General features: G+C 37.7%; 2 protein-coding genes, 1 long non-coding RNA gene, 2 other non-coding genes and 1 pseudogene across 6 annotated transcripts; 5 read left to right on the forward strand and 1 right to left on the reverse strand.

The window, feature by feature from the left end:
• Positions 1 to 8,321: 8,321 nt before the first annotated feature.
• LOC125187353 (NASP-related protein sim3-like) lies at positions 8,322 to 10,413 on the reverse strand. 2 transcript variants are annotated; one of them, XM_048083935.2, is made up of 6 exons: positions 10,091 to 10,413; positions 9,684 to 9,901; positions 9,436 to 9,609; positions 9,235 to 9,325; positions 8,884 to 9,118; positions 8,322 to 8,810 (listed from the first exon to the last, which is right to left on the reverse strand). In XM_048083935.2, exons 1-6 carry the CDS (start codon positions 10,327 to 10,329, stop codon positions 8,454 to 8,456), a joined length of 1,314 nt encoding a protein of 437 aa, XP_047939892.1. In that variant the 5' UTR covers positions 10,330 to 10,413; the 3' UTR covers positions 8,322 to 8,453. The 2 variants fall into 2 exon arrangements, with proteins under 2 accessions (XP_047939892.1, XP_047939891.1); XM_048083934.2 differs by having other exon boundaries at positions 9,436 to 9,615; positions 10,091 to 10,412.
• Positions 10,414 to 11,255: 842 nt separating this feature from the next.
• On the forward strand, positions 11,256 to 11,328 carry TRNAR-ACG (transfer RNA arginine (anticodon ACG)). Its single transcript has one exon. It is a non-coding gene; the product is annotated as a tRNA-Arg (tRNA).
• Positions 11,329 to 12,213: 885 nt separating this feature from the next.
• On the forward strand, positions 12,214 to 12,287 carry TRNAI-AAU (transfer RNA isoleucine (anticodon AAU)). The gene has a single exon. It is a non-coding gene; the product is annotated as a tRNA-Ile (tRNA).
• Positions 12,288 to 12,462: 175 nt separating this feature from the next.
• Positions 12,463 to 13,845, forward strand: LOC125191255 (oxygen-evolving enhancer protein 1, chloroplastic-like). Its single transcript, XM_048088769.1, has 2 exons — positions 12,463 to 12,728; positions 12,962 to 13,845. Exons 1-2 carry the CDS (start codon positions 12,507 to 12,509, stop codon positions 13,715 to 13,717), a joined length of 978 nt encoding a protein of 325 aa, XP_047944726.1. The 5' UTR covers positions 12,463 to 12,506; the 3' UTR covers positions 13,718 to 13,845.
• A 1,098-nt stretch (positions 13,846 to 14,943) lies between these two features.
• Positions 14,944 to 17,209, forward strand: LOC125187600 (pentatricopeptide repeat-containing protein At2g22410, mitochondrial pseudogene; annotated as a pseudogene).
• A 3,953-nt stretch (positions 17,210 to 21,162) lies between these two features.
• On the forward strand, positions 21,163 to 26,922 carry LOC148926687 (uncharacterized). The gene is made up of 4 exons (XR_016130363.1): positions 21,163 to 21,451; positions 22,137 to 22,203; positions 23,498 to 25,785; positions 26,418 to 26,922. It is a non-coding gene; the product is annotated as an uncharacterized LOC148926687 (long non-coding RNA).
• Positions 26,923 to 27,970: the final 1,048 nt, after the last annotated feature.

A 27,970-nucleotide genomic window follows, 5' to 3' on the forward strand; every position in this document is an offset into this window, starting at 1 on the left:
ATATCTCCCATGGCATATAGATAAAAGAAAGAAGAAACGTTGCCTCATAGAGGTCTTAGTATCAATGCAGAAAACGAAAGAGTAGCAAAATCATGAGGTGTCAACAAATCAATCCAAAAACATGGGGGAAGCCAAAACAAATATTCCACGACTATCACTCCTAGTCGATATCGTTCATATCCTCCTCGGGGTCATCGTCCTCATCCATTTCCAAAGCAGGTCCTTCCTCATCCGGTCCCTCATTCTCACCATATTCACCAACATCTGGGGGCGGCGGAGTTATCGCACGCATGTCCTCCACATTCCCATGGATAATCAAAGAGTTAGCCGCATTAGCCTTAAGTCTTGGCCTATTAGGGACACGATCAACATGCGGCTCCTTATCGCGACGATACCTCCATCGGCGAGCCTGTCCTGGCGGATACTTGTGCGCTGGGGGACTAAGCGGCGGTCCATCCCTCGCAGCTGCCATAGCTGGGAGTAGCACTCCTATCAAGCCGATTATGTCGCCTCGAGGCTTGTACTCTGGCGGACTGAACCATGTATATGGCAATGCAGCTTGGGCAGTCCATTCGCTCCAAGGACTCGGCAGAGTGTGGATCAATCTTGAGATCCCCGCGTGATGGGTAACTCCTCCATACGCGTATGCATCCATCCAGCGATCGTAGAATTCAGTGACATAGGTTAGGAGAAAGGACTTTCCATCCCACTCAAACTCTTGGTAGGTTTCGACAGGGAAAACCTTATTTTTCGCATAACGATCGCGCATCGGTGCATAATAATGATTAGGCATCTACAAAAGAAATCTCAGCAACAGAACAAGGATCGAAGAAAATATCAATAGTGTATAAGATTTCAACTGATGCTGAGAGTACGATGGATATATATATATATATATATGTGTGTGTGTGTGTGTGTGTGTGTATGCGTCGAACGACGGAGGTGTGGAGATAATATCATATCAAGAAATAACGGAATTTCCTTTCCGTGCCAAAAGGTGTGTATATATACATATATTTTCGCATTTCGATGATTCGCAATTCGTTCTCATAAGTCGCTCGCCTCGTATTCGGAGTTTGATGCCTCCAAGTTCGATATTATCACAAAATTTTCATTCACGGCACAACTTACAACTATGTATAGCGGCATGCTCAAGTTCATTCTCATAGATGTCGTTCATCACATATCACGCAAATTACAAATCATATAGAATTTCATTTATTCGATTCGTAGCGATCTTAGTCGCAAATCACTTGCATAACAACATTCATCTTTTATTTTGCATAATCATAATCCGCAATTTCAATTGCATGCATAATCATCATTTTATAATCTCACACAATTTCCAAATATCACAACTCCCATTCGCTTCAACTTCCAATATTTCATAATTCAAATCAATATTCAAGAGATACTTGTTATCTCATTCATCGTGGTTGAGCGGAGACGAGTTGCGGTGTTGAACCTTCGACTATTATCAATTAGTCAATTTACACAAATTTCAGATTTTTAATTCAACAAGACTCTTGGGTCCAGAGCGGAAAGAACTGAGGCTCTGATACCAACTGTAACGACCCGCCCATCTAGGGTATAATAAATGCGGCGATCGTTAACCAGACGGACTTAAATGCATCAAAGATCATAGGCTAGGGTTCCATTTAAAAAGGGATTTAACCAAAGCATTTAATGAACAATTAAATATGAAAAGAATAATGTCTTAGCAAAGGAATCCAACCAAAAAGGCTATCGCAATAAATGCTTATCAAAGTTCCCAAAATAATACCAACTACTCCATATCCAAAAATTCCCACGAAATAAAAGTATTCAACCCAACCAAAAGATCACAAGTTTTCACAATATAGCGGAAGCGACCAAGAAAGAAGTGAAGTTATGTATGGAGACACAACGACACTTAGAGTTCCAACAGATCATATTATTATTTCCTACTCAACACCGCCGCCCGCTCGTCACCGCTCAATCCTCACATAGGGAAAACACATGCAGGGCTGAGTACTATAATCATACTCAGTGGGCTCATTGCCGAAAACAGTTTTATCACAATTATAGTTATCATGCCATTTTCAAGTGTCCATCGGGGTTTTAACTTTAGAAAGACCCGAGGCACCAAAATATATTCTTTATCAAATATCACGGTCGCGCAACCATTTTTCACATCGACGTTTACCATATCCTCATTCTACATGACAAGGAATGCGGCCGCAATCCAGGTCACTAGACCGGCCAACCCGTACGCTGACACTCGGTCTAACATTGGTGTACACTAACCCAAGTAGAGTTTGCGGCTTTACAAGGATCCGAATTCGATTAAATCAATAGTGGCATAGCCACGAGGGATAGACACGACAAAACAAATCAAGGCATGATAACACATATCTCATTCTCATCAATATCAGTTTAGGACAATGTCCTTATTTTAAAAGAAAGCCCACCTCGTCGGCTTAGCTTGAAAGTATTCTCTTCTCCTCGTTTATCACGCTGAGAGCGCGAAGTATCACCTTTAAATTAGGCGTATCATAAATCAGTTTCAATCATTGATCTCAAATCATGCATGTCTCCCATATTTCCCTTTTTCCCATTGACAAATCTTTGATATCATCATTCAAACATCGAAGTACGATTAGCATATCATTTTTATTCAATTAACAACTCCAAATTCACCATTAAATCGTGTCACGCATGAGTGCTCCACACACACATCACACGCACACGAACACCCCACATGTGCACGCACACACACATTCTCGGTCACACACACACTTATCACATGCATCCCAAATTCATCAATTTAGTTCCCCTTCGCTCAATCTAAATGCATGTGGACTCAAGAACACCGATTAATCGGTAGAAGAAGAGAAGATCAAAATTAAAGTACCTTTTTCCAAAAGAACAATAGGTAGAAACAAATTATAGCCTTGATTCTTCAATAAACTCTTGGATTTCAACTTGAATTCTTCTCAATTGATGAAGAAATCTTGGAGAAAAGATGAAGAAAATTTGGAGAGAGTGGGGAGAGAAAAGAGCGACGTGAAGTAGAGGGGGGGCGGTTTTCTTCTGATGCTAGGGTTTTGGATTCTCACTCTTATTTATAGAGTGCAAGATATAATCCAATAATTAAATAAATAAAGATTTGGGAAGATTTGTTTGTTGAAGGACCGAAAATTTGAAGAGAATTAGTAGGGGATTTCGAATTCTAGGCTTTTAGATTAGCCTAAGATTTAAATTCAAATATTTCACGGAGTAGAATAATATATCACGGAGCACGAATAAAAATACTCCCCAATCAATATAAAAGTGGCGTGAATTCACTTCTCTCCACAAAGAATTAATTAAAATCCTAATTTAAATAGGATATGACAAGATCTTCTTAGATTTGGCAAGATATGCTAGGATATTCTAGCATATTTATATTTATTCATGGAAGAGAATAAATAAGGGATCAAATAATATAATAAACAATTCCTTCCTCCCCTATTTTATGAGATTTTCGAAAATCTCAAGATAATCAAAGGATATTCGGACTTTGGATTTAATTCGGATAATTATCCCAAGCAATAATTAAATCCAAGAAAAATAGGATTTCTTTCCAATAAATAGGAGGGTCGAAAATTCCACATGATTAAATAATGCTCCTATTTAAATCTCACTCATCCCTTAGGAAAATAATTCACCACAATTATATTACTCCGCATCAAATATTCACCAATCAATCATTTCTTCACTTTCACTTCATTTTCTCAACGCATTGACCTTTCAACGGCCACGTCATATTTTCCACATCTTTGATTATTCAATAGCCACGTCAACATTTCAACAAGTTGACTATTCAACTAAAACTCCATTCTCATACGCAATTAGGTCACAAAGACACCATGTAATTAATTACTCATCAAATAATCCACATATCATAGCATTTAAGGCATTTAATGCAAAAAATTTTATAACCCGAAAATTAGGGTTTGAAAAAGTGGGGCGTTACATTGTTAACTGCTACTTTGTTGATCCCAAGTTTCCCAATCATGTGTGCTTGTTGAAAAAGGCCCTATATGGTTTGAAACAGTCCCCTAGGCAGTGGAACATCAAGTTTAATACATGTATGAAAAAGTTAGGTTTTGTCAGAAGTACCTTTGATGCATGCTTGTATGTGAAGAACCTTGATACTGTGCGTGTGTTTTTGCTTTTATATGTTGATGATATGCTTATAATGGGTCCTTGTTTGAAAAACATTAAGGGTGTGCAAGCTGCTTTGAGTGAGAATTTTGACATGAAGGATCTAGGTGATGCTCAGAAAATCTTAGGGATTAATATCTGTAGAGATAGAAATATATCCACCCTTGTGTTGCATCAAGAACCATATGTGTACAAAATTCTGAAAAAGTTTAACATGTTTGATGCTAAGCCTGCTTCTGTGCCTTTAGCTGCTCATTTTATGTTGAGTAAAGATATGTGCCCTAAGTCTCAATCTGAAATTGATACTATGAAGAGAATTCCCTATGCCAATGCTATTGGATCTGTTATGTACTTGATGGTTAGCACTAGGCCTGATATTGCTTATGCTTGTGTCATGTCTTAGTAGATACATGTCTAATCCAGGTCTTGTTCATTGGGAAGCTCTGAAATGGCTTCTTAGATACTTGAAGCAAACTGCTAAGTATGGTTTATGCTATTCTAAATGTGATGATGGTGTCTTACTAACTGGTTTTGTGGATTCCAATTATGCTAATGACAGAGATAAGAGGAAGTCAACAACCTCCTATGTATTTTCAGTGTGTAGGTCTTGCATAAGTTGGAAATCACAGCTGCAGCACATTGTGGCCTTGTCCACCACTGAGTCAGAGTATATTGCCATCACTGAGGCAATGAAAGAGACTGTATGGTTAAAGGGAGTACTTTCTGAACTCGAGTTTGTGAAATCCTCTCCTGTGTTGTTCTCTGATTCTCAATCTGCTATTCAGTTATGTAAAAACCCTGTTTTTCATGATAGAACAAAGCATATAGATGTAAGGTTTCATTACATTAGGGATATTGTAGAAAATGGTGAAGTGTTTCTTCAAAAGGTGCATACTGATAAAAACCCAGCTGACATGGGAACTAAACCCTTACCTTTAGAAAAACTTCTTTTCTGCATTAAGTTTTTGCACTTTGATCTAGGATAGGTTGCATGTCCCAGGGGAAAGACCTCAGCCACCTTATCTGTTGTGGTAAGGGTGGTAGGTGGCTGGAGGCATGAAGACCTTTAGACTAATGGGTGTCAGCCCCTCTGGTGTCTAAAGGCAACCTGGTAGTTCCCAAGATGCTAGTGGACCTTGTCCTTTAGTGCTGAGGGTTCTGCCTTGTAGGTTGTGATGATTTTACCTTAGCCCACAACTCTTGATTGGTTTCCCAGAATAATAGTCCAAGGTGGAGTATGTTGGATATTTAGAGTGGACTCTTATTGGGCTGTGTTATTTGTTAAGCCCTGATGTTATTAATTGGGCTGAGCCCAATTACTTACCCTCACTCACCAGATGCTGCCACGTGCCCCTCTCACTCGGATGATGCCTTCCAGCCGTTGGATGTAGGGCTGTGTTTGTTATGTGAGAAGGCTATGCGCCGTTCTCATTAACCAACTCTCTAATCTCTCTCTCTCTCTTCAGAGCTTCTCTCTCATACTCTCTCTTCTTCTCCGATGTTCTTCCGGCCATCTCTTTGTGATCTTCCATGGTTTGTTGAGTGGTAGATCTGTTGTGAGTGTTGGTGTAAGGCAATCTCTTCGATTGCTTGGTGCTGGAGAAGATCTAGGGTTTGTGAGAACTTGAAGGCCGTGTGTGGAGATTTGTTCGGTGGAACTTGACCTAGTGCGAGGGGTTTATTTGGTGGAGGTATTGGTGGTCTGAGGGTTGACTCTATCCAATCCATTGTTGTTCCCTTGGGTCTTGTTCTGGAAGAATAGATCTGTGTTGTTGTGGCGGGCTCTGAGCCAAGATACTTTGATCTTTTGTTCTTGTTCTCTGTTAACTGTTAGTTTCTTGTGTTTAGATCCGAGAGGATCTTTCCTAGTGTGATTGACTTGTGTATTGAGTGTGCAGGTTGAAGTGGTTGCAAGTAAGACTGAATAGCTAACTTCAAGACCTTGTAATAGTTAGAACTAGATTCTTTGTAATCTTAGTTAACATTACTTGTGTAAAATCAGTCGCGTGGGTGAGAGTTTGGCTGAGCTCTATTGTACAAGAACAAAGAGGTTTCGGTAATTAGTGAATCTAGACTAATCTGATCCCTACAGGTTTAATAGTACAAAATTGGTAAAATAAGAGAGAGATCGAAAGAAAAAGTGTGTTAGTGAAAAATAGGCGAGGGACCGAAGTTTCCTAAAATGAAAAGTTTATATTTTTATGATATTGACCAAAACGGAAAGAGTTTCTATTTTTAGGAAATGGAATAGGAGCGTTAAGATACTTACTTAAACTGCTGTTTGACTTTGTAGCTCGACATATTTGACACCAATCTGCGTAAAACTCAACAACAGTGGGCTTGCCAAGCACAAAAGCCACCGCAACTCCGGCAATCCAGCGCCAGCTGACGACGTCGTTTCAGTCGTCAATTCCGGATTGAGGCTTCTCCTGAAACAAATTGCATATGATTAACAGAATAATCTGTGTTGGTGTAGTAGAAATGAGGCGTACTAGTCTACCTCCGTTGAGGATCATTCTCCTGAAAATGAGAGGAGAATTTGAGGAAGCGGGGAATGGTGGCGATGCTGGAGGTTGAATGATGGAGGTTGTCGTCCAACAAAATGGTCAAACACACACCATGGATCACTTAATTTTAATTTCAAATCAATAATTAATTCTTTTAAAATTTAATTTCAATTTTAATTACTCGTTATTAGTGAAATTAATTTCTGCTAAACTTATTATTCAAACAAATGATTAGCTTATTTCATAAATTTCAAACCTCTATAAAAGCATAAAATTGTCAAGATCTATTGATAAGAGTTTCTTATACAACTGTACAAAAATGACATGAAAAGAATGAAACTAAAGAAGAAAATGATACAAAAGAAAAGTAAGGAAGCATAAAATTATCAAGATCTATTGATAAGAGTTTTGTTAGAAACAAAAATCATAATATCGACTCTGCTGGGGATCAAACCAGGAATCTCTGGTTCCGTAGACCAGCGCCTTATCCATTGGGCCACAGAGTCTTATGGAATAGAGCACCAAAACATTATTGTCAGATTGTATTTATTAAAAAGTTTAATGGAACACGCATGTAATGAAGACAAACTGCTAAAGAGGTGTTTGTAAATTGCGTAAAATAATAAGGCTGAAAGTATTAAAATTTGGTTTCTTCGATAACTTTTGATTGCATTGTGTTATTTTTCTAATTGTTGGTGTTTTTGCTAATAATGTACTCCCTCCGTCCAACAAAATTTGTTCCATTTTTCCATTTCCGTCCGTCCCTCAAAATTTATCCCATTTCACTTTTACCATTTTTGGTAGTGGACCCCATATTCCACTAACTCATTCCTATTCACATTTTATTATAAAACTAATATTTAAAAGTAAGACCCACAATCCACTAACTTTTTCAACTCACTTTCCATTACATTTCTTAAAACCCGTGTCCGATCAAACCGAGACGAATTTTCGTGGACGGAGGGAGTATTTACTATTTATGAGCTTTTGGCAATGTGTTTAGCTGCCTAGAATTTGGATTTACTGGACCTTTATGTCCCCAGTTTGTAAAATATTTAAATTTTGTTTTCATATCAGATGCCCCAAACTTTTATCGTTTTTCATAAATTGTCCCTTTTCAAAAAATTTAGTGACGAAAAGTTCATTCATTTCACCAGAATCTGAGGTGAAATGTATTTTTAGGCAACTTCAACTCCTGAAATAATGTCTTTTATAACAAAAAATTTAAAAAATACTAGGATTTTGTGTAAACTTTAATAAATGTCCTCAATTTCACCGTATTTCGAAATTATCATCATCTTTGACATACAAGCGAGCACGTTTTATTCGAGTAGGACACAACATAATAATCAAAACAACTTCAATTTTTACTAAACAATGTTGTTATATGTATTTGGGGTAAAAAAGAAAAAGAATTTCAACTTAAACTCTATCATGACGAAATAAAATTCCGTGATCAAATTTTGACAATGATACATTTCACAAAAAATGATAAAATTTGCAAACATTTGATGATTGAGACATTTTAAAGCTGCATGAAACACTAATAACCCATAAATTATTCTTTTTGGTCTATTCCACAAGCCAACCAGCGCATTATAATTAAACATTATAAAAACATGCTCCTAACGGATAAAATAGCTTTTTTTTATAGCAAGACACTGAATCAGTAGTCTTAGATGAGAAATTAGTAGCCATATTGCATAATCATAGATGCACCAACCGAGTTCAAGACAACAGAGAAGCGTAGAGCCAGAATTAATCATTCTTCTCATTTATTCCTGCATTGACGTTGACCTCACTCCCACCATCGCCATTGTTTGAGGAATCGATTGCAGGTTTCTTAGCAGGGCTGGATTGTGCAGTCGAGCTCATCACAACTCGCTTGACTCCTCTTCCCACCACGCCTAGATGTGTCACTCCAGCAGCGCTACTTGTGTGAGCTGTAGAAGCAGTTGGCGAGTCTGCGCCACCAGTGGTGGCCGTGCCCATCTGTGATGAGCTCAGTGCTGGTTCGTTCTTCTCAAGAGCCCTAGCTTTTGCGGAAATAATCCCACCTAGGATATCTGAGAGGATGGATTTTGGGTTTGCGACAAGCTGTTGAAGATCTTCAAGCTGCAACGAAATGAATACCAGTTAATACAATGGCAAAGAAACTCTTCATGTGAGGTTCTTTTGATCATCTTACCTTCTTTTCTAGTTCCTCACAGAGACCAGTAAGTGTTTCAATCTCGGATTCCTTATCTAGAGATGGTTGAACTGGTCCCATCTCGAAAGTGGTTGATTCTTCTGCTGGGAAGTTCTTTGCTTCATCAGAAAGTCGCTGAACTCTTGACTTGCAAACTGAGATAGCTTTTTGACAATATGGAATAGCTTCTTCTGGTTTCGAACCAATTTCAAGACACAGGCAAATCCTGAAATTGCTGAATTTCTGTTAAGGAATATATATATTTTAATTTTCTGGAACATGCTTGGAACCCAAAGTAATTCTAGATTTACATACTACTCATCAATTTGCAAATATACAATTCAAGGATACAGCTCAGCGATAAGCCGACTATCAGGTTCAACCAAGCGCTCCAACATAGATAGTGCCTTCAAGTAGTCACTCTGTGAAGTCTCAACATCCTCTGGATAAAGAAAAATTTTTCATAATAAGCAAAGAAAGACCAAACGACCACTCTCTAATGTATAAAATGCTATGGGGAAAAGGAGGGAAGAAAGAAAAGAAGAGAAGGACCTCTTTCTAGAGCTACTTCTGCCAAAGCTGACAATATGTCCACCTTTTCCACTGTGTCTCCTGGGACCCTCTCCACAATGGCCCGAGCTACATCAAGCATCTTCCAAGCCAAATCAAGGTCAGACTCATCCTCATCGCCATCAGGTTGGTCTTCAGCATCACTTTCACTGTCTCCTTCATCTTTCAATAAAACATCAGAAAATGTACATACAAATAGTAACTCCTTTGTGATCAAAATTCGTATTCACCTTGCTCCACATTTTTTGCAGCAGACATAGCTGAAGGTTGGACATTGGCATGGATTTGTGATGAACTTTCTTTACCGGAATCTTCACGAGAGGCACCCTCTTTTTTCGGCATAGAAGCCAATGGATCAGACTCCTCTTGAGCTTTGTACAGCAGAGCACATCCATATTTATAGTAAGCAGCAACACACTCAGGGGAAAGTTCACCAAATTTTGCAGCCCTAAAACCAATTATGAACCATATCCAAATTTCAGGCTAAAGAAAAAAACAAATCACAAGAAAATGTGTGAATACTATAGAAATTCACAGAAAGATCAACAAACATAAAACTCTACTCTTACTAATTTAAAAAATTATGCAAATTCCCAAGCTCCAGCTCTAGTGTACACATATATATGATGAATATCACCTGATTTCTAGGGCACGGCTATAGCAATCAGCGGCTTCGGCATAATTGCTATCCTTGGCGGCTTTAGAGCCACGAGCCATCAATTCGTCTGCGAATTCCAATGTCTTTTCTCGATCATCGTCGCAGGTGAATTCCTCGGGGCCGGCACCGTTACCGGACTCAATCGCCGCATTGACAGAGTTAGGGTTTTTCTCGTCAGCGGGGCCTTGCGCTGAGGAGTCCGCCGCGCCATCTGCCATTTTCGTATTAAGAAACAACAAAGAGGGAAACCTAGCCCGCTCTTGCTCTGGTTTAAATGGAAATGCAAAACCCTCTGGCGCAAAATTGAAAAATGGAAGGAGTTTATATACTGAGCCGCTTACTATGAAACGACAGCGTATCCAGATTGTCAGGGTGCAGTGATCTTAAGTTCAGGAAAAATTATCAAAGTTTTTGTTATTAAATCTTCATAACACAAACAAAGTAGACTAATGTTTACGAATCCTATTTCCTAATTCACCTTAAGAATTTAATCTAGATACCAAGATAAGTTTCTAACTATTGATGCATGCAAATATCAAATTTTACGACAAAGATGGTCTTCTGCCTATTTTACTTGATAATAAGATTTCCAATATCTTTGGCGCATGAGTGTCTAAAAGCATCCTCCCTCATTCCCTACGTTATACTCCATAACCATCAGAAAGAAGATCATATTTATAAAAAAAAATGGGGGATTGGATCCATAGTAAAATAGAGTTAGATACTCTTTTGGTTAACGAGTACTCGAGGAATTTTATCTTGTCACAGAGAAAGATATAAGAAATGTGTGGAGCATGATAATGAAATGACTCTAATATTGTGGAACGGATGGAGTATAATATAAGCTTGTCAATGATACCACAACCACCTCTACGTGAGTATGTGTATTCTAGATTTATTCCCCAAGATCAACTTCCCTCTAAATATAGTTTTGTAGTGACAATCTTGATGAAGTCATTTTGCAATATCTGAGATTAGTACGGGTTCTGTACTTGGAATAAGTGTAATGTATATATAAACTGGTATATTTTAATTTTCCAAAAATGATTTGAAACTTCATCACATCTTGTTAAAATCTATGATTGAACTAAATATATGCTGGATAAATACTATAAATATCATAGCTAGAAATGATGAAGTCAATGACTCTGTGGCCCAATGGATAAGGCGCTGGTCTACGGAACCAGAGATTCTGGGTTCGATCCCCAGCAGAGTCGTCTATGGTTCACTATTAATATTTTGTTCCTTAACTTGAATTTATTATTCTGTTCACATTTATTTTGTTTACCATTCTTGCTGAATTTTATTCGTTGTTTGTTCAATATTTTGTAAAGTTTTTGGTTTATAATCAATCATTAGCCACTTTAAAAAAAACTAAAAAAGGGTCACAATCTTCTTCTTGTTGCACCATACAAAAAAACTCTCAAATCTTGTTTGTGGAAAACGTAGGTGTGTGCCATAAGCGCAAACTATGACACGTTATTGTGAAATTAAGTATGTATTTGTTATAATATTAAGTAAAGTAATTAAACAGTAAACATTAGGGTATAATTTAAAATCTAAACTAATAAAAGTGCATAGTGAACTGTGCGCATACATGTGATTTCAATTATGTAATACTTGGAAATAGTATTTTGCAACAAAAACCAAAAGATAAAACACTTTGTACGTACTATGACCTAGACCATTAATGTATATCATCTCATATTGTTCATAGATTATAGATTACATTAATGATTCACTAGATTTGAAAATTGGGTCGAGACAATTTTGTTATATAAGCATATAGTAATAAAATTAAGAACTGGTCCCATTTTGTAAAAGATAGCTGGACTTCTGCATTGCAAGACATGTTTCTTATGATCTTAATCCCTTCAATCTTATTCTTTTTTGGGTACTTTTCAATACTATCGTTAATCTAGACATTTCCTCCTTTTATTACACAAACATTGTTACATATGCTCATTCGATTGTTTCATTCGTGTAGATACAGTATTGTATCCATTGATAATTAATTCAAACCTAATTAGATACATTTGGTTACTTCTTAACAGAGAAAACAAAAGAGACAGTAATTGGTTAATTCTTGATCATCATAAATTGGCCTATTAGCTCAGTTGGTTAGAGCGTCGTGCTAATAACGCGAAGGTCGCAGGTTCGAGACCTGCATGGGCCATTTTGTTTATTAATATGTTTTCATTTATTTTTAATTATATTTGTACAAAATCTATATCTGAAGTGAAAATAGTCCACGTCAGCCATAGGTTGAATTGGAACCAATGATAGAAGCTCTTATCCTATCTCTTTATCGTTACAAACACTACATACCCATACCCATACAAAATATAGAGTTGCATTGCATCTCCGCCTCCAATCAAAGAATCACCACATAATCATGGCAACGTCATCATTACAGGCGGCCGCCACCTTCATGCAGCCCACCAAGGCTGGCCGTAGCAGCCTCCATTTTCGCCCTGCTCAAGGCATCAGCAAGGCCTTCGGAGTCGAACCCTCCGCCGCCAGATTGACTTGCTCTCTCCAAGACTTTGCTCACAAATGCACCGAAGCAGCAAAGATCGCTGGCTTCGCCCTCGCTTCCTCCGCCCTCCTTGTCTCGGTATTCATCACACCTCCTTCATCCACGATGTTGTTATAGTTTTTGTTGTTTAATGTACCAGTTGCTAATGTTAGTTAAATTTTTACTTATAGTATGCGATATCATAATAGAAATCTATAGGATTTTATCCCAATTAAAACAAATTTAGCTATATGATGAGTGACCGTTAGACTTATACACTAGTTTCAGTTCTCTTTTGACACGTGATATGACGTTGGTATACGTGTTGTTAGGGAGCAAGTGCAGAAGGTGTGCCGAAGAGGCTAACTTTCGATGAGATCCAGAGCAAGACCTACCTAGAAGTGAAAGGCACCGGGACGGCCAACCAGTGCCCCACCATCGACGGCGGCGTCGACTCGTTCGCCTTCAAGGCGGGCAAATACAACGCCAAGAAATTCTGCCTCGAGCCAACCTCGTTCACCGTGAAGGCGGAGGGCGTGAGCAAGAACGCCCCAGCAGAGTTCCAGAAGACGAAGCTGATGACAAGGCTGACCTACACGCTGGACGAGATCGAGGGCCCCTTGGAGGTCTCCCAGGACGGCACCCTCAAGTTCGAGGAGAAGGACGGCATCGACTACGCGGCCGTCACCGTCCAGCTCCCCGGGGGCGAGCGCGTGCCCTTTCTCTTCACCATCAAGAATCTAGTAGCTTCTGGGAAGCCAGAGAGCTTCGGCGGGGAGTTCCTGGTGCCGTCCTACCGGGGATCCTCCTTCCTCGACCCGAAGGGCCGCGGTGGGTCCACTGGCTACGACAACGCCGTGGCGCTGCCGGCTGGGGGCCGTGGGGACGAGGAGGAGCTGGAGAAGGAGAACAACAAGAATGTGGCGTCGCTGACGGGGAATATTACGCTGAGCGTGACCAAGAGCAAGCCGGAGACGGGGGAGGTGATCGGAGTGTTTGAGAGCATTCAGCCGTCGGATACGGATTTGGGATCAAAGGCGCCCAAAGATGTCAAGATCCAGGGCGTCTGGTATGCGCAGCTTGAGTAGTCTTAGTTTTTTATGCTTGCTTTTTCGTTTTCTTTTTTCTTTTTTTCGAGTTTTGTTGTAAGTGAAAAGGGATGATTGAACTCCTCGATTTTAAGATGGTGTACATTAACAATAATTATTTTCAGTAAGATGGTGTTCAACTTAATGACAATTGGGACCTGTGGCTAAATGTAAAATACTCCTAAAATATATCACATAAGTCATTTTGGGATATTCTTTTAAAATAGATCAATTCACCCTTCGTCCCTTAAAATAGTCAGTCAAAATTTCAAATCACCATGTTTGTTCAAAATCTGATTTATACACAAAGTTTGAAATCCGTTAATTAAATCACGAAATTTTTATTTTTCTAATTTATCCTATGAATCGAATTTTAGGTGGAATCTTTATTGACGTGGATTGAGATTTCAAGATGGATTTAGATTTAAATCACGAAAAAGATGAGTGTACAATCTAAAGTGCAATCACAGAGAACTTGATCTTAAAAATTGGATTGAGATTTCAAGAAGAATTTCAATGTAGAGATGCAAACATTCCACCTATAATTCGAACCTTGGGATAAACTAGAAAAATTGAAACTACGTGATTAATTAGCGGATTTTAAACTTTGTAAGACAGACCAGCTTTTGACCAAATTTGGTGATTTGAATGGCTATTTACCCTTCTATTTATGTAAATTTTTTCTCTCTAGTGAGATGAGTCTAATTTTTTTACTAACAACACTCAATCAATTTTTCTATCTATCTCCCTCTTACTTTACCGATAGTGTGTTAATAATCCATATCGTTTTAAATGTTACTCCACCTAACTACTATTACTACTATTTGAACAAAGCCAAATTTAAATTATAAATATAAATTCTATATTTTCAAAATAAAAATTAAAAATAAACAAAAATTTGAGGATAATTTACTTTCTTTTTATGCAGTTCAACTTTGATAAAATACTCACTTTGCCTACCATTTAAAGAACTTTGTTCGCGATTTAAAGGACTATTTACTTTTTATTTCTAATTGGCATGCGGACCTGACATCACAATGTACTTAATTGTTTAGACTCACAATCCATTACAAAACTAATAGTTGATTTACATTTCACTTAATTTTACCTTTTACTTTTTCTTCGCAAAGTTAATTAATTTTTTAAAAATCATATTAAATCAAAATGATTTTTTAAATGGTAATGAGATGTTATAACTTATAAAATTGGATACATTGGCTTGCAGATTCGCTTCATATGCGATAATAAAAGTGGATATAGTGAGACAAATTTTGGTTTAATCGCCAAAATTATGTGGAACATTGAAGAGTAGTACCAATGCTTAAGTTTTCCAGACAACTGGCTGTTGTTACACACTTCAAATACACTTTCCCAACATCTCTACATACTTCCGCCGCCCCAAACTCCACACAAAATTTCGATTGTTTGATCGAAAAATGCTCGTCGATGAGCCACCTGAAAGCTCTCCAGGCCCAAATCATCACCCGTGGCCTCGCTGGAGACGCCGTCTTGGTTAGCAAGCTAATATCCTTCGCTGCTTTGTCAGCCTCTGCCGACCTGCAATACGCGCACTACCTGTTCGACAGAATTCCTCAACCGAATAGGCACATTTTCAACACCTTAATAAGGGCCTTTTCCAGTCGGATAAACTCAGATAAGGCGATTTCTCTTTACGTGAAAATGTCGCGTTTCGGTATAACGCCGAATGAGTTCACATTCCCTTTTGTCCTGAAAGCTTGTGCTTTTCAGAAGGCGTGTGTGGAAGGGATTTCGGTTCATTTACAAGCTGTCAAATTAGGGTTTTTTGAGTCCTATGTAATGATTCAAAACGGGTTTATAAACTTCTATGCTAGTTGTGGGATGATTGACTGTGCCGGGAAAGTCTTTGATTCGATGGAGTTCGCGAATCTTGTGTCGTGGAACTCTTTGATCAATGGTTATGCAAAGATTGGTCTGTGGGAAGAAGCTTTCTTCCTTTTTGGTGGAATGAGGGAAGATGGGATCCAACCTGATGGCCACACATTTGTCAGTTTGCTATCTGTTTGTTCCAGGATTCATGATGTGGAGCTGGGAAAGTTTGTTCATTGGTACATTGAGATTAATGGGGCTCCGTTTGATACCCATACGAAAAATGCGCTTCTTGATATGTATGCTAAGTGTGGGGATTTGCAGATGGCTGAGGCGATTTTCATACGGATGGCTGACAAGAATGTTGTTTCTTGGACTTCCATGGTCAGTGCATATGCTAAGCACGGCTTGATTGAACCGGCTGAGAGAGTTTTTAACCGCATTCCTGTTAAAAATGTGGTTTCCTGGAACTCGATGATCTCGTGTTATCATCAAAACGGTCACTATAAGGAGTCTTTAGAGTTGTTTTACAGAATGTGTGATTCTTGTGTGACACCTGATGAGACCACTATGGTTACTGTTCTTTCATCGTGTAGTCAGCTTGGTGATTTAGTGCAAGGAAAGAAATTGCACGACTATCTGCGTGATAATGGCAAGCGACCTAGTGCTACTTTGTGCAATGCCCTCATGGACATGTATGCCAAATGTGGTTCTGTGGAAGAAGCGTTGGAAATTTTTCTCAACATTCCGGAGAAGAATATAGTTTCATGGAATACAATCATCAATGCTCTTGCTTCACATGGATCTGGATACCGAGCTATTGAGATTTTCCAAGAGATGGAGGCAAGTGGGATGCAACCTGATGCAGTTACCTTCTCCGGATTGCTTTCTTCCTGCTGTCACTGCGGTCTGGTTGAGATTGGGAGATACTACTTTAACAAAATGAGTCGAGTGTATAAAATACAATATGATATTGAGCATTATGCTTGTATGATTGACATATTTGGGCGGCAAGGGTTGTTGAAGGAGGCAGTTGAGCTGGTTGGAGAAATGTCAGTGAAGCCGGACATAGTTATCTGGGGCACGTTGCTTGGCGCTTGCAGAATCCACCAGAATGTTTGGATTGCAAAGCTCGTCCTAAAGCAAATACTAGAGGTGGAGTCGTATGCTGGAGGGTTGTATGTGCTGATATCGAACATATTTGGTGAAGCTCGGCAGTGGGAACAAATGAAGAGGATGAGGAAGCTAATCAAGGACTGTGGCCTCAGGAAGACTAATGCGGTTAGCTCCATTGAAGTTGATGGTTGCGTTTCTGAGTTCATGGTTGACGACAAGAAACATGAGGGTGCTGATCTAATCTACGCGATGCTCAACCAGCTAAAGGGTCACTTAGAGTCTGAAAATGATGTCCGTGGCTGTCTTTTGGAGCCTGTGGAAATTTAGAACAAGATTCGTGTCAATGGCATTCCCCCCTCTGCCTCGCAGCAGAGCCAAAACTGGTTCTGGTTTTGGGACCCATTTTTGAAAATCAAGATTGCAATATTGTTCATTTATCTGACAGTTGGTATGCTAGAATGTAACACAATGTACAAATTACAGTATTGTTCTTTGACTATATTTATCCTGTTATTCTTTCGGCCTTCATTTCGAGATATTGAAAATCGGTGTATTTGAACATAATTAATCAGACGTGTACTGGAACAAATAGGATAATTATCATGTTAAAATATAAACATTTTCCACTTTTATCATTTATATAATCAACTAGCATAAATATTAAACTATTGATTTTATATTAGTTGTAACTTTCTAGCAGCTAAAATAATCGGATTGTCAGTGTGTGCCAAATGAAATTTACAGATAACTAGTGTAGTGTCAGCACCCGTGCATGCCACGGACCAATAAATTTTTGAAGTATAAATATAAATTGACAAATTTTATAAAAAATAGTATGACAATCAAAGGATCATGGTTCAAGGTTAACAACATTTGTAAATACAAACAACAAATAAAATTAATCATAAAACAAAGATTTGCAATAAATAATAAGTAAATCATAGCTAATGAATACAAAAAACAAACATTTTAAAGAGCAGAAACACGACCTATAAACATTCAATATCATTTTAAATCTCAACTATCAGTTGTATCATGAACTATAAAAATATTTTTGAAACCGCAAACTATTCCATGGTCGCCATTCCGTTTACTTAGAGCATCCGCAGCGCGGAGGCGTCCATCCGTGTCAGCGGCGGGGACGCCGTTCGTCCGCCGATGGAAGGCGTCCGTCCGTGCCAGTGGCACGCTGCTTTTAGCTAAGAGCACGTCAGTGCCGCTGAGCAGCATACGTGGCAGCTTCTGCCGTTGGCATATTTATTTATTTTTTTTAAATTCGAAATTAATTAAAAAAAAAGTTTTTAAATAAAAAAAAAAAAATTCCCACTTCCCAAAAAATTATATCCGTTTTCTACCCACTTTCAATTTATTTTTCATTTTTTCAACCAAAATTTACATTTTCATCTATAAATACCCCCACTTCAACACAAAAAAATCACATTCTCATCTATTCTATCATCTACATTCTCTCATCTTTTTTCTCATATTCTCTCATCTAAATTCCCACCACACTACACAATGTCCGGATTCGGCGATCACCCCTCATGCTCCCGCGGTTGGAACCACAAATGGTTCGGCTCCGAGCCATTCTCTAATCCAGAAACGCAATTTTCAGCCCCTCCTCAAACCCAAGGTTCTCAAGTTCCGGGTGGCTACCGGCCTTACTCGGTGGACGACCAAGATGCCCCCGAGTTCGGGTGGGCACCCGAATCCGGTTCAGGAGGGAGCGGCAGCTCTGCTCGTACTCCTACTTCTATCCCTACACCTACTCCTCCTACTCGGGGTACCCACACCCCATACACTCCGGATGAGATGATGCAGATGTTCAAAGCCTACTTGGCAGTCTCCGAAGACCCGGATGTTGGCACGAACCAAACTGGGGAAACGTATTGGTGGCGCATCACTCGTCTTTACAATGAAACCCGGCCGGAGGGAACCATCTATCGCAATGATAGTATGGTGCGCAATTGCATCTTCAGATGCAACGAGGCAATCGGTAAGTTCCAGGGGTATTACCAACAGGAAGAGCGCGCGGCAGGGAGTGGCAAGAACGAGCTCGACATCATCAGTGCCGCCTTGGCGACCTACCAAAGCTTGGAGTTGAAACCGTCAAGTACCACAATTGTTGGCAGGAGGGGCGCCAACATCCGAAGTATAGGGGTGGCGTAGTAGCGGGGTCCTCCTCCAGCTCCTCCAGCAAACGGTCGAGGTCGGTAGCCCTATCCGACGACGCCTCAGATGATGTGGCTACCCAACTTGCCGGAACTAACTTGGGTAGCTCCGACGCTGGCCCGAGCAGTTCCCGCCGGCCGCAGGGAAGGAAGAAGGCGACGGCTAACCGCCGTCGCACCCCGACTCCATCCGCCCCCGCTCCCGCTCACTTTGTGCCACCTCCGCCCCCGAAACTCGTTGTGGGCCCTCTTGGGTCAACTCAATACGTCCGATACGTCTAACATGACTCCCGAGCAACTTGCAACACATGTGGGAATGATCCGGGATCTCAAGAGAACATTGGGGATAGATGACTAGTCTTCCACGGGGGTATTTTTTAGTCTTTAATCATGTAATTTTTAATTTGTAGGATTTTTATTATGTATTTTTTTATTTTCTAGGATTTTAATTATGTATTTTTTTATTTTCTAGGATTTTAATTATGTATTTTTATTTTTTAGGATTTTAATTATGTAATTTTTATTTTTTAAGATTTTAATTATGTAATTTTTATTTTTTAATGTATTTTTATAATGTAGGAATGTTTTTAGTAATTGAAGTATTTAAATTGAATAATAGAATGGTGGGACCCTTGAGCTTGTCCTTTGTTAAGAGCACGAATGTGGGTGTTGTGCTTTTAGCTAAGGACAAAGAGTAAAATTGGATCCGGACCCACTTCAACTAAGAACACGAATGGGGATGCTCTTACTACGTCGTCCTGAATGAGATGGAAATCGCATGATCCTATCTTGGGTCGACTAGTTACAAGCCCAAATCATACTAAATAAATCCAACACTCAAAAGTTCATGTTAATACCATAATGATAACCAAACCAAATCCTAGTAACTTGAACCATCCTAAATAAATCAAGACCAATAACAATCCATACATGTACAGAGCCTCTCCACTCTCACTCACACTCTCAGTCGGCCAGTCTATCTTCTGCCGCTTAACGCCTGAACTGACACCCACTCCACCGCAGCGCCGCTTGAATCCTAGAAGGTAAGATCACAATCCTTATATTCCCCTTTTTTATGGTGTCGTGTGGTTCATGGAAAATTTACGAATGGGTTCATGGTACCGGTTGGTCGTGGAGGGGGATCGCACCTCCTGGACACATGATCCACCACTGATGTGTTCAATAATTTTGCGAAAACAAAACTTTGCCACGTAAGTTTTTTTTTTTTTTTTCAGTGTCACACCTCAACCCTTATAATGTATACATTTACTATAAATAAATTAAAAATTTAAAATAAATAATCCACATGTCAACTACCACATAACATCCACATATTTTATCAGATGCATATTTCAAAGTATTCTAAACTGTAGTGGGACTCTCTCACCACTCTATATACTACACATTTATCTACATGCAAAATGATGAGGAGGAGAAGGTTGCCAAAATGCGTCAGCCGCCGACCCTTATAATAACTGTAACTCACAGCAACCCACACATCATTGATATCTTATTCCTGAAAAATATTAGTGGTTTATATGAGCCACAACTCAGTGTATATAAACCTTACCTTTAATTCCACAGCTCAAAAAAAACATATTCTTTAACTAATATGTATAACAATTATCAACAAATTTTAAAAATAATTCCATACACATATGCACATACCACTTTGTTCGGTTTATTATTCTGTGATAGTTCAAGCCTGGTATCTGGCCGGGATTTCCAATATGCCAATATGATTTGACCCGAAGGTCCCACTATGATTTGACCCGTAGGTCCCACTGTGAATGTAATGCCCCGAAACCCACCTTAGACGGAAAAGTAAATTTCGTTGCTATAAATCGCTAGAATTAGGTTTTTCAGCGAATAATTCGAATTAATTAACAAAATAAATTTTGACAATTTGATAAATTATGGAATAATGAAATATAGTCTTAAATAAGTGTAAGAAAAGATATGCGAGCAAAAAATTGAGTTTTAAAGAGTTTTAGTACGTTCTTGAGAAAAGTCCTCGATTAGAGGTTTTCGATGTTATAACGGTCTGAAAATTCGTAAATTTAAAATTAGTTAAATGCTATAGAAGTCTAGAATTAAATTAGAAATATCAGTGAGTGAAGTTTAGTGTGTCGGGTTGTTTGTAAAATAAAAAGATCTGAAATGTGTGTTTATATGAAATTTTAGACTTCAATAGTTAAGTTGTAGGTATAGGATTTGTTTTTGAAATAGGATAAAAAAAAAATGAAATAAAGAATAGGAAAGATTAATTTTTTTTATAAAATGAATAGGATTTTTATTCCTATTCTCCCTTCTGGAACTTACGGGAGTCAAACCCCCCCTCCTCTCCCTCACATTTCTACACCTTTACTGACACCCATGGAGAAACCTCCATTTTTCATACACACACACTCAGCGACGCTGTCATCTCTCTCCGGCGCTGCCCCGGCGACTCTTCTTTCTTCTTCTCTCTCTGGCTCAAGTCTGCTTCGCTGCTCAAACACACGCCGGTTTCCCACCCTCTCTGAATCGCTGCTGCCCGGCAGATTCCGGCGAGTCATCGCCGTTTTTCTAACAGCTCTAGGCTAGACTTATCTCTCCTGTATGTAAGCAAGTCTCTTACACCTCTTACTTGTATATCTTCTTCTTGAATTTAAAGCTAGGGTTCATAATTAAGTTTTCCCCCAATTTGAATTTTGACCAAATCTGGCGAAACTCTAAGCTTTTTATAGCTAATTTCTTCCTAAAATAGTTAGAGAGATGAAAATGGAAGTTTATCTTAATGTGTGAATGTAGGGGAAGCTTAGGATTATTCTTTTTAGCTTGTGAAATTTGTTATGCTACTTAGATTGATTTTAGAATTTATCTTATAACTATGATTTACACCTTAATGAAGGGAAATTATTATTCTTTGCATGATGAAGTTTGGGACAATGTATAGCTAAGTGTGAAACTTGATAATGCCGATATATTTTCGGTTAAAGATGTTCATGATAAGTGAGATATGCAAATTTAGAAATATTTATTATAAGCTTAATTCTAAGTTGGTGAAAAATAGTGAATCTGTGTGCTATCTTATGTAAATTAGTCTCTAAGAACTCAATTTCTAATGTTTTAGCTATAATTTGGTCACAAGATATAGGTTTGGAATTTTGAGCGTGGATAATATTTTGAATAAGCTAGGCATGTAAATGGTTAAAAGAAACTAAAAAGAGAATATGATTCATATTTAAAGTATTTTGTAATGATGATTGATACATGAAATTTATGTACACATGTGTGAAAAGGTAAGGTAAGACGGGCAAGGAGGAGCAGGAATCTAGGATTTCGATGTCAAGACTCTTTGTGCTCGAGGTAGTATACTCTTCATTGGATTTTAATTCCTGAATTAAGTCTACGTAATTGCATATATAATAGTGTATTCTACATTAGGTCTTTAATTCCTGAATTAAGTTTGCTTGATTGCATATAGAATATTGTGTGCTAATCGGTGATGCATTATGTGATTTGTATATGTTGCTTATGACTGGAAATATGTGATATTTGGATATGTGATAGTATTGTGAGAATTGGAATTTAATCAGTATATTTGATATGATAGGGTATGCAAATAGTTGTTGAGGTGTTTTGTTAGAGATACTTTTTAATATAAGTATTGAGATGAAATTGAGTATACTTGACTCTGTATACGCCCTGTGCTTGAGTGCTTTCTGTGGGTACAATTGGCTTTATCTGTGATCACTCGTCTTCTGGATCACCGAAGCAAGGATCGTGATTATCTGAATATCTGTCTGCACCTTAAGTGGTGGTCTCTGATCTGGCTCTGGCTCTGATATCTCTGTCTCTGATCTGCACCCTCATGGGTGGTATGATTATCTGTCTGCACCCTAAATGGGTGGTCGGAGCGGAGTCCTCTCGAGGACTAAATCCGCATCTGCATCTGACTCTCTGTTTCTGATCTAGCCCGCGTACCCCAGTCTGTCACGAAGCACTTAAGGGGCTATATTGTTCGTATATGTGAAAATGTCTGTGATCTGTTATCCGTATATGCGCTGATATTTGAATAAGATTGTAACGTATTCTTTGAGTTTAATTGAATGACTGGTGTGATTATCTGGAAGTAGCTAGCTTATTTTTATTTTGAACTCTGTCTTATATATTTTATGAATGTATATGTGATTACTAATTATGTGGTATATTTTGAGATCAATGGAGAATATATGAATGTGGAATTTAAATGGTTGTTGGTTTTGGTAAAGAATAAATATGTATAGATTTGGTAAGTGTACTTGTGTTAAAACTATGTGAGTGATTACCTGTATATTATCACTGTATAGTCCTGGATATATCAATGAAGTATTATATGATTATGCCTTTTGTAAGTCCCAGAAAATCAAGAAAGGAGGATATAAAGGTCAATCAAGAAAGGAAGATATAAATGTCAGATGTATTGTTGTTTACTTTTTTTAAAAAAAAGTAAGCATATGTATATTGATATAAGGATATTGATTCTAGATAGAAGAATTCATGGTAATAAATTTTATAAATATATAGATTGCCTAATGTTTACTTAACTCCGGAAATTAAGCTCTAATGTGGGTATACTACTGGGCTTGTTGAAGCTCACTCTTTTCTTTTCCCCCTGCAGATTAGGTGATCAAATTAGCTCTTTTTCTTCACAGTTGCTCAAGTCAGGTCTCTAGTCAACGCTTTTCCATTGGTAATTCTTTTGAATATGTTAGACGTGGTATGTCTAGAAAGTGAAATGTTTCTTTTACTTCCAAAATTTTTGTTAGACATTTATATTTGTAAATAGTTATGAGTTATCAAGGTTGTTTAATGTATATATATACTTTTTTTTGTTGAGTCAGGATTTGTACCAAAATGTGACATCATTTATTCAATTATTAAAATAATCGGGTAAGGGGTGTTACAGTGAATTGACCCGTAGGTCCCAATATGATTTGACCCGAAAGTCCCAGTGTGAATTGACCCGTAGGTCCCAGTGTGAATTGACCTGTATGTCCCACTGTGAATTGACCTGTAGGTCCCAATATGATATGACCCGAAGGTCCCACTATGATTGACCCAAAGGTCCTAATATGTCCACTATGATTTCAGATCCAAGACATGACTATCACAGATCATCTTTAATCAAATGATTCAGTTAATTCCAATACCATATGCAAAACATATCTATCGCACCAATCACATATCCATATCATATTCCACTAAATAATTTCAATTTAATATACTATTAATATATTTATTGCATCAAGCATATATTCCCATCATCACAATTAAACACATATCATATCAGTATCACACCATATAATCCAATTATTCACTTTAACTTAACACATAACAATCAACCATATTACACATGTAAAATTAAAAGTGTGATTTATACACACCTTATCGCGACATATAATCTCACAAAATCTCTTATTCTGCTTCCGTTTTACCATCCTTAATCTTCAACCCAATCCTCTCATTCGCGTAAGACAATATTCTAACTACTCATCTTTCTCTCAAATACTCTTTCTCTGTAACACTCTTTTCTCCTTTTTTTTCCCTCCCTTTTTGTTAGGTTTGGTATACTGAAAAGCATGTTTCGAGTAAGTTTCGCTCGAATAGAATCTTGCTTGTATACGTAAAACTCTATAATCCACTTTTAACCCGATTCAGTATTATTCGAGCAGTTTCGCACGAATAGAATCAGTATATTATTACATTGTGTTTGCTTGTGCATTTATAATATGTTTTATAAACATTTAAATGTATAAGAAGCAAACAAAGTCTAAGTCTTTTGCTTAGTAGACCGGTTGTGGGCGTTGTCCACTTTAAGGTAACACGGTCAGATCTATGCAATGTTTTGCAAAAGAAAAAGAAGAATTTCACAACCTAGATAGGCTTAGACTATCTATTGTGTAAGGTTGCACTGTCAGTCCGCATATTTCTAAGCCTTACTGAAATAAGATGACATTGGTGTGGTACAACACTGAAAGTTTCTAACAGCAAGACGTGTCTTTATGCTATATACTGAAAGACTAGGTCTTGATAAAATACTATTTCTTAATCTACATATGTTAGCATTGGGCATACGGTATTGATTATGCACTACTTTGACTAATCAAATGGTGCGGATTTTTCGCAACCCAATAATCCTGATATATTGGGTAGTGGTGATTTATATCTAGCGGTGCTAAGATTGCTATTATGTTGAATCACGCACAAGGTGAGTCTCGTTTGATAATGTCCTCAAGAGGAGCTTGAACAAGGTTTTATTATTCAGAATACTGGCCAGTTAGAGTTTTATCACTCTATGAATAATAAATAAATGTTTCTTGCTAAGTTCACTCTTGGAATTAATAAGATGTTAATTAATTAAGTCCATAGCAGACATTAATTAATTAATGGATATTTATGTCTTAAGCGCGAGAAATAAATAATAAACAAAGTGGAAACCCGCATTACTTGTATTTCAGATTTGAATGGGGAGAATTCAATATTACTTCTGTAGTAGCTGCTCGTAATATTCCAATATAAGTTTGTATTAAATTGTGGGTTCAATTTAATTAGTAAAAAGCTAATTGGGGGAGCCCATATCCAACACCTTCCATAGATCTCTGACTGGACCCAAAAGGAACTTAATATAAATAAGAGAATAAAGGAGACCGAAAAGACACATTATTATTTTCTTAAAATTTTTGTCCACTCCATCACAGAGAAGGGGACGATTTTTTCTCTCCAGATCTCCTCCGTGAAATTGATTTTTCTGTCTCTTTTATTTAGGTCCTAGTATTTTGATAAGATCAGCCCACCCTGATATCGAGATACAGTTCGGGAATCAGAGAGAAGATCTGTGGTCTAGTATTGAAGATCATCACGTGGAGAAGGCGCAAGCAATCGACGATTCTTTGGAGAATCAAATCGGTAACCCCAAACCGTAGAAATCATGTTTAGGATTTATATTTTCTAAGCATGAATTATTTTGTGTTATGCAATTATCTGTTTAACATGTGAATTGATTAATCGCATAATCGGTCAAATAGATCCGTATCTGATTTATTTGTTTTGTACAAGTCTTCCGTTGTGCAAGAGGCACCAAACCCCAGCACTTTTCTCCTTCTCAAAAACACAACAAAGCGTTTATATTTATCAAAAGTGGAAGAAGTCGGTTTTTGCCGATATTTTCAATAGTCATCCCCCTTTGATGAGACTAAATATAATATAACAGAGTACAACTCTCTTTTGGTCCAAAACATATAGTCAAATTACGAATTTGGTCCAGTACATTTATTTTCTGATTTTCAGGTCTATAACATACGAAAATTGCTCTCGGTTTGGTCCTTTTTGGACGGCACAGTTAAAGTTCGGAAGTCAAACGTTAAATAGCTAAAGTTTGACTAAATTAAGCTTAAAATTAGATTATTAGTGACTAAATAATTTGCTGATTATTTTCTTTAAAAAAAATACTAAATATTTATTTTCTTTAAAATACCAATTATTTAGTTTAACACTTTACCCCTCTTCTATTCTTCTCTCGTTCTTTCTCCCCCACACAGTAACGAAGAACCCTAATTCTCCGTCTCCTCCCCTACCTGCAACACACTGAAAATTCATTTGAAATGCATCGGTCGACTTCCAGCAGCAATTCCGGCGACAACGGCAGTGGGCGTGACCTTCGATTTAGGTCTCTGCTATGCTTTTGTAAGAAGTTAGCGGCAATCCGAATCGTCATCAACCACACCAAACCGTCAAAAGGGAAGCTTTACTTTACTTGTGAGAAGAACGAATGCAATTTCTTCAAGTGGTGTGAGCCAATTCATCAAGGCGAAGCTTCTTCTTCGTCAACCTCAACTTCAGTTGTTGCTTCTGATTTAGGGTTTGTTTTAGCAGAAACTAATGAAAAAATTGAGGCGTTCAGTTGATGTTGGAGGAAATTAAAGCAGATGTGAAGGCCAAATTTGAGAAATATATGTATGTTGTTGTATATGCTCTATGTTTACCGGTGTGTTAACATTTGTGTGATGTGTCGTAGATTGATTTTAACACATTTCTCTAATTTTTTAACTATCATGTCTACTTTTTTTTGAACAATTCATCCCTGAGACTTAAAGTATTAAAATAATCATTTTATGTAGAAAATTGGAATCCCTTATTCAATTACCATCGTTCCACTATACTTTGATTCTAATAAATTGTTCGAGTCAAACCATATGGTTGAAATCCTCCAATTTAATAAATTTTCTGATTTATTTATATTTGAATCTAATTCCGATTGACATAGAATTAATCCAGCACTTGAACTCATGTGATCTTATCCGTTCCACCATGATTTTCTAGGAACCAATTCCAATAGTAATAATATAAACCAATTTACATTTTGGCTTCACAACATTGGAGACATATATGAATAAGATAAATATTGTACAACAAACTTTATTACACAAAATCAATTAAATGAAAAAGATGAAATGAAATAAAAAGCATGAACATATATGCAAAGAATAAGGTAAATAAGAGGGAGAAGGAGAGGAAGGAATAGGAGATAGTTTAGGCGAACTGGCTCCACCCGGACCACGGCTCCGTTTCTTTATTTGGACATGGATCATCCTCCTTTGTGTTCCTTGATGTTCACCACATATTTCCACACCCTTGCTTTTTACTGCAAAATCAGACAGCAACAAAAACAATATTGCTACACATACTACATCTTTCATTTTGATCATCATCACTCACTTCTATCAATCCTAGACTCAGAATAAGATCATTTGGTATACTAAATCAAGGACCAAATTAGCTCTATATATAAGGAGTCGACATAAATTAATAATGTTTCAAATTTAATGTAGACATAATCAACACTAGTAGTGATCCTCATGACCTAATATAATTATTAGTAGTAGTATATATATACATGATGTCAATTTTTGGGATGTTTTCGTAATTTTATTCATAATAAATTATTGTTACTCCCTCCGTCCCACAAAGATAGTCCCACTTTGACCCGACACGGGTTTTAAGAAATATAATGAAAAGTGAGTTGAAAAAGTTAGTGGAACGTGAGTCCTACTTTTATATATTAGTTTTATAATAAAGTGTGAGTAGGAATGCG

This window comes from Salvia hispanica, chromosome 5 (assembly GCF_029641045.1).
Source record: "Salvia hispanica isolate PSC_SH4W2 chromosome 5, Shi_PSC_v1, whole genome shotgun sequence".
In the NCBI taxonomy this organism is placed as follows: Eukaryota; Viridiplantae; Streptophyta; class Magnoliopsida; order Lamiales; family Lamiaceae; genus Salvia; species Salvia hispanica.

Coding starts and splice junctions, on each gene's coding strand:
- LOC125187353 (XM_048083934.2), bottom strand. CDS start 10,329: ATGGCAGATGGCGCGGCGGACTCCTCAGCGCAAGGCCCCGCTGACGAG. Junction 9,902..10,090: donor AGCCGTGCCCTAGAAATCAG/GTGATATTCATC, acceptor AATTGGTTTTAG/GGCTGCAAAATTTGGTGAAC. Junction 9,119..9,234: donor AGTCGGCTTATCGCTGAGCT/GTATCCTTGAAT, acceptor ACAGAAATTCAG/CAATTTCAGGATTTGCCTGT.
- LOC125191255 (XM_048088769.1), top strand. CDS start 12,507: ATGGCAACGTCATCATTACAGGCGGCCGCCACCTTCATGCAGCCCACC. Junction 12,729..12,961: donor CCTCCGCCCTCCTTGTCTCG/GTATTCATCACA, acceptor ACGTGTTGTTAG/GGAGCAAGTGCAGAAGGTGT.